The 13,847-nt window shown below is 35.7% G+C and overlaps 2 protein-coding genes across 3 annotated transcripts; both read right to left on the bottom strand.

Annotated features, from left to right (window-relative positions):
• Positions 1–201: 201 nt before the first annotated feature.
• On the bottom strand, positions 202–7,757 carry LOC114379239 (E3 ubiquitin-protein ligase SDIR1-like). Of its 2 annotated transcripts, XR_003659448.1 has the most exons (7): positions 7,641–7,757; positions 6,365–6,484; positions 6,194–6,248; positions 5,718–5,946; positions 2,444–5,571; positions 1,864–1,989; positions 202–632 (listed from the first exon to the last, which is right to left on the bottom strand). XR_003659448.1 is itself a non-coding variant. In XM_028337865.1 (6 exons), the coding sequence occupies exons 1-6, from the start codon at positions 6,150–6,152 to the stop codon at positions 507–509; spliced, it is 735 nt and encodes a 244-aa protein (XP_028193666.1). In that variant the 5' UTR covers positions 6,153–6,156; the 3' UTR covers positions 207–506. The 2 variants fall into 2 exon arrangements, 1 of the variants encoding a protein (XP_028193666.1); XM_028337865.1 differs by lacking the exons at positions 6,194–6,248; positions 6,365–6,484; positions 7,641–7,757 and adding an exon at positions 6,057–6,156 and having other exon boundaries at positions 207–632; positions 2,444–2,486; positions 5,457–5,571.
• A 3,946-nt stretch (positions 7,758–11,703) lies between these two features.
• LOC114380479 (E3 ubiquitin-protein ligase RDUF2-like) lies at positions 11,704–13,228 on the bottom strand. The gene has a single exon (XM_028339557.1). The coding sequence runs from the start codon at positions 13,104–13,106 to the stop codon at positions 12,021–12,023; it is 1,086 nt and encodes a 361-aa protein (XP_028195358.1). The 5' UTR covers positions 13,107–13,228; the 3' UTR covers positions 11,704–12,020.
• Positions 13,229–13,847: the final 619 nt, after the last annotated feature.

Below are 13,847 nucleotides of genomic sequence, written 5' to 3'. Positions count from 1 at the left end.
GAGAGAGAAGTAGAGGAAAAAAGAGAGAATACAATAGTTTCAAAAAAATGATAATTGTGTGTTCTTTTCAAGAAGAATAATCTATTTATAGATGTAAAAAATAATTAAAAAATTACCATAGATAAATAAAAATTACCATAATAGATAAATAAACAGAATTAACAGATAGATTATTCATAACAATTTAAACATTTTGTTATAAGGATGGAGATGGCCTTAAGTAACTTAAGTGCTCCTCAAAAAGAAAAATGTTTCTCTTTAAGATAAGGTGTATAACATGCACTATCATCACCTCCCACTTAATAACATTTTTAATGCTATTCATATATCAAGCGGTACACATGTCTCGGAACATCTAAGAATTCTCGGGACTAAACATAGACTACAATCTTATGCTTATGCCAATCTCATTATATTCGCCAATACCGAATAATATATACATATATACTTGTACATAACCCAAGGCATCACATCATGCATTTTAAAGCAATATCTGAACCATAAGATTATGCAATATCTGAACCATCGGACTCGCTCTCCCTGTTTCCTCCACTTACCGACCCTATCCTTAATTTGCACACAGGACATGTTCCTTGTTGTCGGAGCCATGGATCAATGCAGTTTGCATGAAACTGGATAAAAAGAAATAAGTAAAGTAGTCATTTATGGTATTACCGAAAAAATTAGTCATTTATGGGAGGTAATATAATCACCATTTACAGCTTTAGTAAGTACTATCAAGTTGTTAACCAGTTATGTGAAAGGGGGAATAAGTTGCAACCCTAGTTAAGTAGCAGCAATCATGCTTTAATTAAACAAACGATAAGATTTAGGTGCAGTGTATTTAATACTTTTGGTGTTATGTTTCAACTAAAATTAGAGTTTCATTTTCATCTCAATAATAATATCTAGAATAAAATTCGGCATTAGGTTACCAATGCAAACTCAAATTTTAAGAGGAAAACAATACTAAAAGCATCTATAATATTAATCTAAAGGTTTATTCTAAAACAAAATAATAACAAATTTTAAAAATGAATCAAGTTTAGTAAACAGCATTCATATGGGGAAGGTATTGATTGTTACTCCTCCATTTCACATTCTCTATCATTTAAGGTAAAGACTCATCTTAAAAAACGTATTATTGACACCAATTACTAAGACAAAATAATCTTCTTTGATTGAAATACCCTTATTAGAAGAGTTAGAATAATTGTGAACTAGTTAAGTATAGAAGTGAGAAAAAATAATTAAATCTTTGAAGATATACTAAAATGACAAATGTTTTGAACCAAATCAACATTCCTAAAGTGATAGATAATTTGAAATGAAAGGAACATGTCTCAGTTAAGCACATTAGGGAGAGCTGATCCATGAAGAAGTAGCACAAACAACCTAAACATGAACAAATTTGAGCAATATTGACTGGCATTATTCAGGGCTTAACTCCTACGTGGGGTATGCAATTTAGAGGTAATGTGCAGACTGACAATTGTTGATAGGAAAATCAACTATTTAGATAATGATAATATATATGCACATAAATTATGAACTAGCCGAAGCCTGACCAGAACAGAAAAACAACAATAAATAATATTAACCGCATTATTCAAGAGATATGAAGAACTATTCCCCCAATATTATTAAAAGAATAGAAATTGGCAGTCCCCGTAGTCTTTAGTTCTAATGGATCTGGCTAGAATATGATATGACGGGAAAACTAAGAAACTGACAACTTTATATCTGAATATGGCACTGACTAATCATTATCATAAAATAAACCTCAGAGATAAGTACTAATCTCCATTAGTTATAAATAATTTTTAAAAAATGAAGAAAGAAAAAGATGGGCATTCACCAAACCTGATGCAAGCATGGTAAGCTTCGAACAAGCTCCCCCCTCTTAACTTGGTCCAAGCATATAGTACATGTCAGCTCATCTTCTGGACCTCCGGTACCTGCCTCTGTTCCTCCAGATTCTTGTTTAACCTGATAGAACATTAAATAAAGAAACTAAAAACCGTTCCCATTCCAGGAATAAGAAAGTAGGGAAGCCATCAAGTGGGGGCAATTTCTGCCCAGATTTAAAAAAAAAAAGAGTATAAAATAGTCACTTTATTTAATTACACAAGGACACCATTATCATCATGCATTAAAAGAATCATATATATTTGTTTTCTTCAAAAGCACATCAATGAAGAGGACATCACGATCACATAAGGGCTAATTACCAGATATTTTTCAACCTATATCCCAGGGGATTGCCTAAAATACTTATGAGGGGCAGTAACATCATGGACCAACAGTAGTGCATAAAGCTAACAACCAGGAGTATCACCAAGCAATACATTTACATCATTATCACCATGAAACACCATAGCTCAGCAACCTAGGCTAGTGAGACTAAACAAACCAAAAGCAGACACAGATAATGAATATTTACCTCAGCTGCATCTGAAGAGGATGCCAAACCAGCTGAACCATCTCTGTTAACATAACAAATTGTATCAACTTATTTATTATGGTTTACCACTTCTTAACATAAATGTAGATGCACACAAAGGAGAAAATTAACCCTTTTAACCACTTAATGAGGCTTGAGAACCCTAAAAATAAAATAAAAAAAGAAACAGACTATGGTTGCATTTTTTCTCAATAAGCTTTTATTAAATAGTGCTTCCTGAGCAACGCCATAACAACAAAGCCTCTTTCTCACAAACAGTCAACTAGTATGCAATGAGTGCCAATCAGCCCTTCAAAATCATCGTTGTATTACCCAGTGATTATGTTTTGATAAGAACAGATAAAAATAGAACAGATTTGAAAAGATGAAATAGAAATTTTTATAGATAATTTGAGATATTTTATTACACAGGTTTTTGAGAGCCTGTCTCTCCACAATTCAAATTCTTCCTAATTCCAGAGTGTCTTTCCCATTTTGGTTTACTTCTATTTATACTACATCTAATGGACACAATTATTCTGAATGATTGTAATTGTTCCCAAGGGTTATGCCCCCTTGATTCGCATCTCCTAACCTTGCACCCCTTAGGCGGATAATATCAGTTGGTTGTGACTGTTCCCAAGGATCATGTTTCCTTGATTCACATCTTCTGACCTTGCACCCTTCAGGTGAATCGTAACTATTGGGTGGTTTACACCATTTGGGTGAGTTGTAACTGTTGGGTGGTTTGCAACCCTTGGATGTTGTCCGCCCTGCTGCTGGTAGTCCATAGTTATTACTTCTCTTGCTCGCTGTTTGCAGGTGTACACCTTGATGATGTGTGGCTTATGCTTATGCTTATCAATACCCCTGCCTAAAAGACTCACCTTGTCCTCAAGGTGATAAGTCAGAAAAACCTCTTGTAATTTAGCCACAGATTCCCAACTATTTTCATTGGGAGGGAGATTTTGTCACTGAATTAAAACTTTCACGTTGCCAGGTTGTAATTCACAAATATCTAAAACAGAATTTGGATAAACTTGTAATTCCTGATCCTCAGATAACATATGTGGTAAAGGTTAGGACTGGAATGAGTCACCAATGGCTTTCTTGAGGAGAGAGACATGAAAGACCAGATGAATTTTACTGTGAGATGGAAGATCCAACTTGTAAGCAACAACACCCACCTTGTTTAACACCTGGAAAGGACCATAAAACTGAGGGGAGAGTTTTTGATTAATCCTTTTAGCCAAGGATCTTCTCCTATAAGGTTGCATCTTCAAGAACACCCAATCACTGACTGCATATTCTATGTCCTGGTGGCATTTGTTGGCATTTGCTTGCATGATATCTTGAGACTTCAACAAATTTTCTCTTAAGAGTAGCCAATAATTCATTCCGAACAATTGTTAGTTTATTGACTTCTTCAAGGCAGGAAGGAATGGTGGATCCCTTGAGAATGTGAAGGGGATCATGTCCATACAAAGCTTTGAAAGGAGACATTTGCTTGAAGCATTATAATTGGTGTTAAACCAGAATTCTGCCCATGGAAGACAAGAGGCCCATTTCTTAGGCTTTATTCCAGTTAAGCACCGTAAATAAACTTGTTTAAACTTCCAAGCATCGGTTGACAACTTTTGTCTGTCCGTCTTTCTTTTTGAATGGTATGACAGGACTGGAATAAGGACTTGTGGACGGTCGAATGATTCCTGCTTCTAACATTTCAGCAACCAATTTTTCAATTTCTGTTTTCTGATAGTGAGGATACCTGTATGGTCTGATATTTGGTATTTGGGCTCCTTCTTTGAGGTGTATGGCATGGTCTTGACGCCGTTGCGGAGGAAGTCCTTTTGGAGGTTCAAAGATGGAGGGGAAATCATGTAGCACATGTTTTAATTCTGGCAGAATTGTATCCTTCCAATCTATCTTTGTTTGAATGTGGTGATAGTCGATAAGGAACCCTTCTCCCTGATGCAAAGCTTTCAACATAGATTTAAGTGAGGCGTCTTTCTTTAATAGTTCGGGTTCTCCCTTTATAATCACCTTTCTGCCATCAATCTTGAGGACCAGCGTTAGTTGTTCAAAGTTGGCTCTAATCTCTCCTAAGCTTGCTAACCATTCCATACCTTAAACCATATCTACGCCTCCGAGGCCAATCAAGAAGAACTGCTGCTGTACTGGTACTTCTTGCACTTTCAGGGGAACTTCTCTACATACTCCCTTGCATTTAATTTTGTGTCCATCTCCAACTTCTACCACGTATGCCGGAGTGTCATCCATCCACCTTTAATTGTAATTTTTTCACCAATTCCTTGGAAATGAAGTTATGGGTGGCACCACAATCTATCAATACTTTGACTTTGTGATCATCAATATTTCCCCAAACCTTTACCGATCGTCGAGAAGTAAATCCCACAATAATATTCATGGATAATTGGGGTGTTTCTCCAATTTCTGGTTCGGGTTCCTTTTCGGAGTCTGTAACATCATCTTCATCTGTTACTAACATTATCCGAAGTTGTTTATTTCTACATACATGAGAGGTGCTCCATTTTTCGTCACAGCGAAAACATTCCCCTTTCTTCCTCTTCTCTTGAAGCTCTGCTTCGGTTAATCGTTGAAATCCTTTGGGTCGGTTGTTGTTTTCTGGTGTGTTCACAGATGTACTGCTAGTGAAAGAATTAAAAGGGCCATTACTTTTTCCTCCACCTTTCTGACTCATACCATAAGTAATAGTCTTCGTATGGGATGGATTTCGGTAAGAGGTATTGACTTTTGAAATTGAGTTTGAAGCAACATCAGGTCCCACCTTCCAAATTGCTCTGTTTATTTGCTCGATCATTAATGCCTTCTTGACCATGATTGATAAAGTGGGGGGTTCGTAGAGTTTGATTTCTGCCCCAATGTCTTCCTTCAAACCTTTCGAATTGCGGCAAAAGGGTTGAGAGTGGCTGAAGTTTGGAATCTTTCAAGAATGGCAACCTTGAAATTGCCCCATCCAATATCAACTCACTTTGGTGGGACTGGAACTTTGTAAGTGTGAATAGGCAAGGCATTTATCTCTTCCTCGGTCATTGAACGAGTACTAGAAGCAGTATCAGAATCCAGAGCTCTCAAAGTGTCATAATCTGCCACAAAAATCAAGAAAAAGATATCACCATAGAAAATAAAGCTATATAAGCCTTCATTTTCTTCTAGCACCTGTTTCAGGCGTTTTCAACTTAGAAAAGATATCAAAATACACATCCGAAGATACAACTCAGAAGCATAATACCTAGCTCATCAAATTCACGGTCAAGAAGTGCAAGCTGAAGTCTAAGTCCCTGCAATCTTCCTCTGGTTGCAATTGCAATAGATGGTGGCATGTGACGACGAAGTTCATCATGGCCAAGCAACCCAGAGGCTGCTGCAGCATGAGCCCTGGCCTGTGCTTGAAGCTGTTGACAAGTTGCATACATCCTCAGACTTGTAGCCATCACAAAGATAGCCAGTACAACCCAGAGCTGATATGGTATGTGCCAACAATTACTTTCTTAATTTAATGCAGATGAGAAGTACTAATATGCAAACTAGTGGCAACATCAAATTTAGCAATTTTTAAGCAATTACTTACCAAAAAATGATGTAACAACTGAGGGGAGTTTAATATCATGAATATCAAAATAATTGCCAAATAAGCATGCCAGATACAGATTAAGAAGCTGCTCATATGAAGCAGCAAAGCATTAGATACAATAGTGATAACATTACCTGTGATAAGAAAAGCTAGAGAATTGCCATTAACTAGCCGAGCTGGATGAACCCTCTGATAGAAAGGAGAAAAAGAGTATGAGAATTACAGTCCAATTATGTACAGTCTGAGTTGAGTGGGAAAAAAAAAAAGCTAGCACACAGACTGACATTCACACATATTAAACATACCATCAAGGTTCTTTCAGGAATATATTCTGAAAAGCCACTTTCAATATCTCCCCTACTCCCTCGGAAGACAAAACTCATGGTTGCAAAGGAGCTCGTTCAACCAATGATTCACAACACCAGCTGCAAGTATTGTGCCTTTGATTTATTACACCAATTTACATTAATCTGAATACTAATTATGAAAGAATAAACAAATACTTATCCATTCAAGAATCAAACAAAGCCCACAAACAGAATTCCACACATGAATTTCTCAAGACTGAATGATCATTCGCAGCATAAATCATTTTTATATATTGACGATTAATTGCAACAAATATCAATTTTACTGTTTGAAGATTGGATCATAAATCACATGTCACATTCCATTACCTTATATAGACTAAAATTTCTACAAAATACAAATAGATCATTAGTTTGGTGTATTGCTTGCAAAAACTACAATTTGAAGCTAACCAGATCCACTTTTGAAGATGGCGGGGTAGACAATTTCTTTTCCCTGGTGTGAACAAAAAGTGAACCCTCGGGAGAGTGATAGAGATTCAGAACACTTATTTGAGGATCAGTATATGGAATTATGGATTGTACATCATTCCCAGTCCAACATTAAAAAGTGTAGGTATATAAAAAAAAAAAGTTAAAAACTCTCTCATCCCGTGTTTTTTTTAATCGCAAATGTTAATCATTAGAATGTTAGTTTTGTTAGCAGGAGGATCGAACCTGCTACCTTCCCCTCCTTCACTTTTTCCTTGACCATCCAACCCACCTTATGTATTTAGCAATTTACTAAATTACCACACAGCACTCCCCTCTTGGATTGGAAATTTATGAGGAAGTAGGGTGTGCTTCCCCATTTTAGTGAAATAACATTTTGGTGCAGAATTGAGATGCTTTTGCTAATTTTAGGAACAACGCACTTCAATTCGATCAGAACGTAAAAACAGGCGATTTGGCAAAACAAAATCATCAAAAGTTCAGGGGAAAAGTAAGAAGAAAAAAAAATCCAACCCTTAATATCAAGAATGCCTCCAGTAAAAAAAAATATATAAAGAATGCCTGAAATGTTAATAGAAACAGTTATAAAAAAAAAAAAGAACTGCAACAACCACCGTACGAAACCCACATTACAATTATTGAGATGAGAGGATCATCAAATTATAGAAACAAATATAAGACTCTAATTGCATAGAGCATAAGGTCCCGACAGTTCTAGTTTTCCCAGCATCAAAACACATCGTACACTACAAAAACAAAAAACCATGATGAACATACTTACCCAAATCAAATTGTCCCCAAATGGAGTTGTGATTGCAGCAAATGTTATTGCTTCATTACTGTCTACGTTGTTGGTGTGGTGTGGTAACGGTGGGTTCACTCACTGCTGTGCTGCAATATTAAGAATTAGAAATGCTATTTGAAGAAACATTATATTATATATACGTTTTATATTAATCTATAGTTTTTGACGATTACTTTTTCTTAATAATTACTATGACTTTTTCCGCGTAGTCCGCAACAAACGTAAATATTTTTATCTTCTCTTTTGTAACTAGTTTGTTGGTGACTTTTGATGTGAGTGCTGTAATTTGGTTTTTTTAAGGGAGATCAAGAATTGTAAATAGAAAAAAAATGATTGAGATGTTTTAAGCAATATTTTTCATGTTGTGAATGAAGAAAAAAGAAATTAGAAGAAGAGTTTTCATCATATTTATTGATCAACCGATCAAAATTAATCATGAGTACTAATGTTATCGTGACTCAAAATTATTTATTTGATGCATATTTTTATTTTCTATATAAAAAATGTTTTAATTTTTATAGAGTTTTTAATGGCGTTAGAAAAATTATACGGCTAAAAATGTTGTCTAAATTAATAATCGAAATCAAAACTAAATTTTTATAAATGTATAAAGACCAAAATTTACAATTTTTTCATTTAGAAATTACTTTCTGTTTTGGTAAAAAAACGGAAATATGTGATTAACTATTGGTAGAAAAAAAGAAGGAAAAAGACTAAACTTAGTAGACACAATACAATATAATAATTTTGGATATGGTATTAGTAGGTAGTGAAGGAAAAGAATTGAGAGACACCCAATATGTCATTATACATATAGTGAAAGAGTAATAAAAGAAAGAAATATAAGAGATAGAAAAAATTATAAATATTAATTAAGTTTTTAAAGAGTGTAAATATATGTGGATCATTATTGAGTAATGAATTCAGGAGAAGTCTGGAGTTTGGGAGATGGCACGTCGACTTGGTAATTATGGGGGCGCTGCGTTGCTACTGCCACGCCTTCGTTCGCATGCAGAAAGGTGCACTATGCCGATGGAAGCTCACCAACGCCGACATTGCCACAATTGAAAAGTCCATAATATAACCAATTATTTAATAAACTTTCGTACCGGTAAATTATTAAATAATTAACGGACACTTAGTTTTGATTAAGGAGGAATAGTTTGGTCAGTTATAACTTAATTTTTTTTTTCAAAATATACCTAAAATGTAACTTATCAAAATATTTCTAAAAAAAAAAAAGTGGTTTGCTACGAATAGTCATTTATATTTTTAAAAAAGCATTTTAGTAATACATAAAGATTTCTTTAAAATAGATGACTAAAATACTATTTCCAAAGAATAACATATACATATTAGAGTTTCTTCATCCCAATACTATTATTTGGTTTCTTAATTGAATCCATATGTACCATCACTCATTTTTATTATTTCTAATACACAAGTACCTCAAAACCAAATTTTTGTTTGTTGCCCGGCCAAGTTATTTTTATTATTTCCAAATACAATACCTCAAAACACAAATTTTGTTTGTAATCCAGCCAAGTTACAACCTTAGGAGAATTTGGTCTGCTTGCTTAAGTGAGAGGTGTTCCAAATAGCAGCGTGCTTACTTGCTTAAGCGAGTGATCACTTTTGCTGATTCGAGTGAACCTCTAAAGACCAACAAGTTGTGCAATTTTGCTTAAGCGAGCCCCCATCTAATGTGGCTAAAATATGATGCTTTAAATAGTCCTTTTTCAGTCTTTCCGAGGTGAACCTAATTTTCAAAGTAGAGAACTTTCCCTTTTGGCTGAAGTGACGATTGGAGCTCTTGGGAGTCACAATTCTTCATCCTTCATCAAGATTAGTATTTCAATGTCTAGTAGTATAATTAGGTTTGAATGTAATGAGTTGAACTCTATGTATTTCTTTTGAAGTTATTAATATATGTTTATATTCTCAATCTTTTGTTTCACTTTTATGTTGTTTGATCATGCTCATTTTGATTAAATTGTCATTTGTAAATGTCATTTTAATCTTGAATTAAAGTGGAACAAAAACCTTATACCAAGGATAGTGTTTGGTGTCTTAGTCATCTTAAAACATTTTTCTTAATGCAAATCTCACTATTAAGCTAACAAATCGCAAACCAATCAGTTTGAGTACAAAATCATCCAAATAAATTCAAAAACTATCTGGTTTGATTCAGTTTTTAATTTTTTTAACGATTTTTTATTTTTTATTTTGGATCCATTTAAATTTAAACAACCCTAATTTCAATAGTCATAATTAACAATTTTTGTGAAATTCGAAGAATAATATTAAGCGAGTCTCTTGCAAAACATTTTCAAATAATCATTGAATAATACTCCAGAGTTGATACTCTTGCCAATATAGTAACACTACACTATTTCACTAAACAATTTAAATAAGTAATATGCAAACCCAATTATTTAATTATAATTTAATCATAATAATAATAAAAGGATAATAATACACTAACTTATCCTTTTATATATAAATATAGAATTGGAATTTGAATACGACTTTCCAAAAGTGAAACAGAAAGTAAGAAAAAACTTTGATTTTCTTTTAGGGTATATTTGATTTAAAGGATGAAAATAAAAAAAAAAATTAAAGTAAAATATAAAATATGCGAGTCTAAAAAAATATACAAAATTTATCTTCAATATTATTTTTCTCCTCTCTATCAAATACACCATTTGCCTCTTAAAATTTGTATCACCTCAATTATATTTTTAAAAAAGTTTGAAGTATGTCAACTCGTATAACCTATCAACCGATAGATTGGGTACGGTTAACTATTATTTTTAACTTAACAAAAAATTGAGTCGAGTTTGATTAATTCCCTTTTATAAATCCATGGGGACCAACCTAAATGGATCAAATTGACTCACTTTCTTTCTCTCTTTTTTTTTTCTAGCTCCTCTTGCTCACCATCACACACACAAAAAAAGTTGGCTCATTTTAACAGTTCTAATGGTTCAAAAACGATAGAGCTGCAATGAATGAATGAAAAAAAAAAGGCCTAAAAGATTATCAGTGACGATACCACGACCGCAGTGAGGGAAGTGCAATGGAATTGCTGTGGTTGCATGCTTCGAACTTTTTTATTTCTATCCAATAGAAATGTGACAAATAAGCTACAAATGTGGTGAATAAGCTAGAGAAAGGTGGGGGGCCAAGAAAGGAGTGGCATTGAAAGGAAAGGATAAATCAGGAAAGACAAAGGAAAAAAATCTCAGCCATCAATACAAAAATGATTAAATCTAGTGGTTTAAAACTCTTACCGGTATGACATACTTGAAGTCCTCGACATAGCCTTTATTGGCAAACTAACGGGTAGCCAAAACTTCAAACTCAAACTGGACGGGCAAAAATTCAAAATTGCAATGCCCATTTGGAAGAGCTAGAAAGTTTTCGGAGTCAGACAAAATGTTGGATCGAATGAAGAATCTTCTGGCACTATTAACCAGTACCAACTAGACATTTTGGTCACGGCAACAATTGATAAAACGACGCACATAAATCAAAAAAAGGGAAAGCCATATGGAATCCACGGCACCGCCAAGGAGAATTCAGAGCTACATGAATTGAGCACAACCAAAAGAGAAAGAATAGATAAGGAGAGAGTTAAAAAATACTAGCCTTTAATCTTTATCTTTTAATCAAGTTTGCTATGAGAAAAGGTGAACAAAGGAACTCATCATGCAATCAACAACTAGCTCAATAATATAATAAAAGTCCTGCACATTGGCACAAATCAATTTGTGATTCAGAGTTCAGATGAAATTATGATTACCAAGCCAAAACAACAATTTAGCAGCAGCTGTTCATTCAAATTGCATTTCCTATGCAGCATCCTATTCCCATTTCCAATCAATTCAAAGGGGATGGATCACACAGGAAAAAGTGACTTATCATCATCAGCAAGCATATTGGTCAAAACATATTATGGTGCTGCAAGTTGAAAGAGGCATCTCAAAAAACATAATCCCGAAAGAATCCTCACAAATATAAGAATAAGACTATATAATAAACAAATCAAATAATTCAGTTCACGGGGAACAAAGCATCATTCTTGTTTCCCAATGCATGCCCGGTCCACTGTTACAATTGCAGGTGCCAACGCACAGTGTTTGATCCACAAAGCTAAAAAAATAGCACTCTTCGTTCCATTGATGTTGAATCAAACCATAAAAGATTCCCAAAGGGAAAACTGAACTTGTTTCAATATAGTTGCTAGTTACATGCTATTTACAGTGTGAAATGAATCTCATAACCCAAAGTTAAAAAAAAAAAAAAAAAGTACTACTATTCTTTGCAAAATTGCCATCACCATTCACCAATTAATCAATCATCCATAACCCAAGTCCTGCTATGTCTCCGCGAGCTTCTATTGAACATTGAACTCACGTGACTACGGCTTCTACTCACAGACCCATGTTCAGAAGAAGAAGAAGAGTTTCTAGAACCAATTCTTCCAAAGAATGAAAAGAAATTGCGAAAAACTCTACCAAACCCTCGACTTTCCCTAACCCTATTGCTTCTAACAGAACGAGAAATTCTCCTAGGAGCACCACCATTTGTGTTAAGTCCACCGTCCATCTCCGTGTACACCACCGGCAAATGACTCTCCCCGGTTCTCCGGCCGCCGGAGAATCGCCCTACGGCGAATCCGCCTCCTGGAAGCCTCCAAATCGTTAATCCTATCGCTTCCTCGTCGATCTGGCTCGGAACTCTAGTTTCCAAATCGGAAGGAAGCTCGTGGCGGCACACCGGGCACGAGTTCCGCATCGAGAGCCACGGGAGGATGCACTCGGAGTGGTAGATGTGCTTGCACGGCAACTCACGCGCCTCCGCGTGGAGCTCAAACACTTCTTTGCACACGGCGCAGTGCGCGTCGGTTTCGACGTGAGTTTCGCCGATCTCGACCGTCGGCATGGACTCGATCGCCGCCTTGGACGTCGGCGGATTCTCCGGCCGGCCGAAGCCGTTCATCTCCATCTGCGCAAACTGTTCCAGTAACCGGTCGAAGCCGGAGCCGAGGAGGAACTCCGACATGGTGGGAGGGAGGGGGCGGAGGCCGGTGCCATCGCCGTCGTCGTAGAAGAGCTCGAACGTGCTGGCACCGTCGTGATCGGCGGCGGCGGAGTCGTCGCCGGGGCCGCGGAGGACGATGACGGGGTTGAACGGGGAGCGGTTGCCGGCACCTTCTCTCCTACGGCGGCGGAAGCCCTGTCGCCGGAAAGAAAGGGGATCGTCAGGGAAAGGACTTAGACGGTGGCGTGGCGAGGCTTCGGCGCCGGCGCGGATCTCTTCGACGAAACCGCTTTGACAGTGGGGGCAGGCGATGGTGGCTTGGACAGAGAGGTGCACGAAACGGGTGCAGCTGTAGCACCAATACGACGGCGTTCCGGGTTGCGTATCCAAATTCATGTTTTTGACCGAAGAGAGAGAAACAAGAGAGTGTGTGTGGGAGAAGGGTTACAGGGGGGAGCGTGAATTTAAGGGAAGTGGAGAACACAGAGAGAGAGAGAGAGGAGCGTGTGTTAATGTGAACTGCCAAGGAAATGAGCAAGCATTTGCCTGTTTGTTTCCCCACGCGTTTAAAATCTAATCCAACATATACATGTTCTTACTTGTTCATTTTTAATTTATTATTTCATTTTCATTATTCTTGTTGGAATTGGAACACTCACTTTTTCCCAAACAGTACTCGTAAACACCAATTTTTTTTAGTAATATTTAAGTTACTGCAATAAAAATGTATCCTTTTTTATTATTTATTGTTATCATACAAATAATAATATTCATAAGTATCATCAACATTACAATTAAGTTAATACACTCATATCATCTTTTTAAATGATTGTAATTCAAAAAATTGTATATTTTTATGGCTGATGGTACATTATATTTGTATCATGTTTAATTTATCACGTTGGCTAATTTTTTAATATTAGATGAAACCATGATGAAATACCTAAAATTATAGATGAGAGAAAATGTGAGAGACACCATTAATGTATTTGGAATTTGATAGTAGAAAGTTACACAATTAAAAAAAGACTCAAAATGTGGTTAAATTTTTAAACAATTGAAAGTGGTCTTTTGAAAAATAATTTTACTTTTTTCAACAACTTTCAAGTCAATCACTTAAATTTAAATATGTTTAAG

Source organism: Glycine soja, chromosome 12 (assembly GCF_004193775.1).
Source record: "Glycine soja cultivar W05 chromosome 12, ASM419377v2, whole genome shotgun sequence".
NCBI classification, from domain to species: Eukaryota; Viridiplantae; Streptophyta; class Magnoliopsida; order Fabales; family Fabaceae; genus Glycine; species Glycine soja.
Note: the sequence above shows the minus strand (reverse complement) of the source record. Positions and strands in the feature narration are given on the sequence as shown.

Coding starts and splice junctions, on each gene's coding strand:
- LOC114379239 (XM_028337865.1), bottom strand. CDS start 6,152: ATGAGCAGCTTCTTAATCTGTATCTGGCATGCTTATTTGGCAATTATT. Junction 5,947..6,056: donor AGTTGTTACATCATTTTTTG/GTAAGTAATTGC, acceptor ATACCATATCAG/CTCTGGGTTGTACTGGCTAT. Junction 5,572..5,717: donor CCGTGAATTTGATGAGCTAG/GTATTATGCTTC, acceptor TTTTTGTGGCAG/ATTATGACACTTTGAGAGCT.
- LOC114380479 (XM_028339557.1), bottom strand. CDS start 13,106: ATGAATTTGGATACGCAACCCGGAACGCCGTCGTATTGGTGCTACAGC.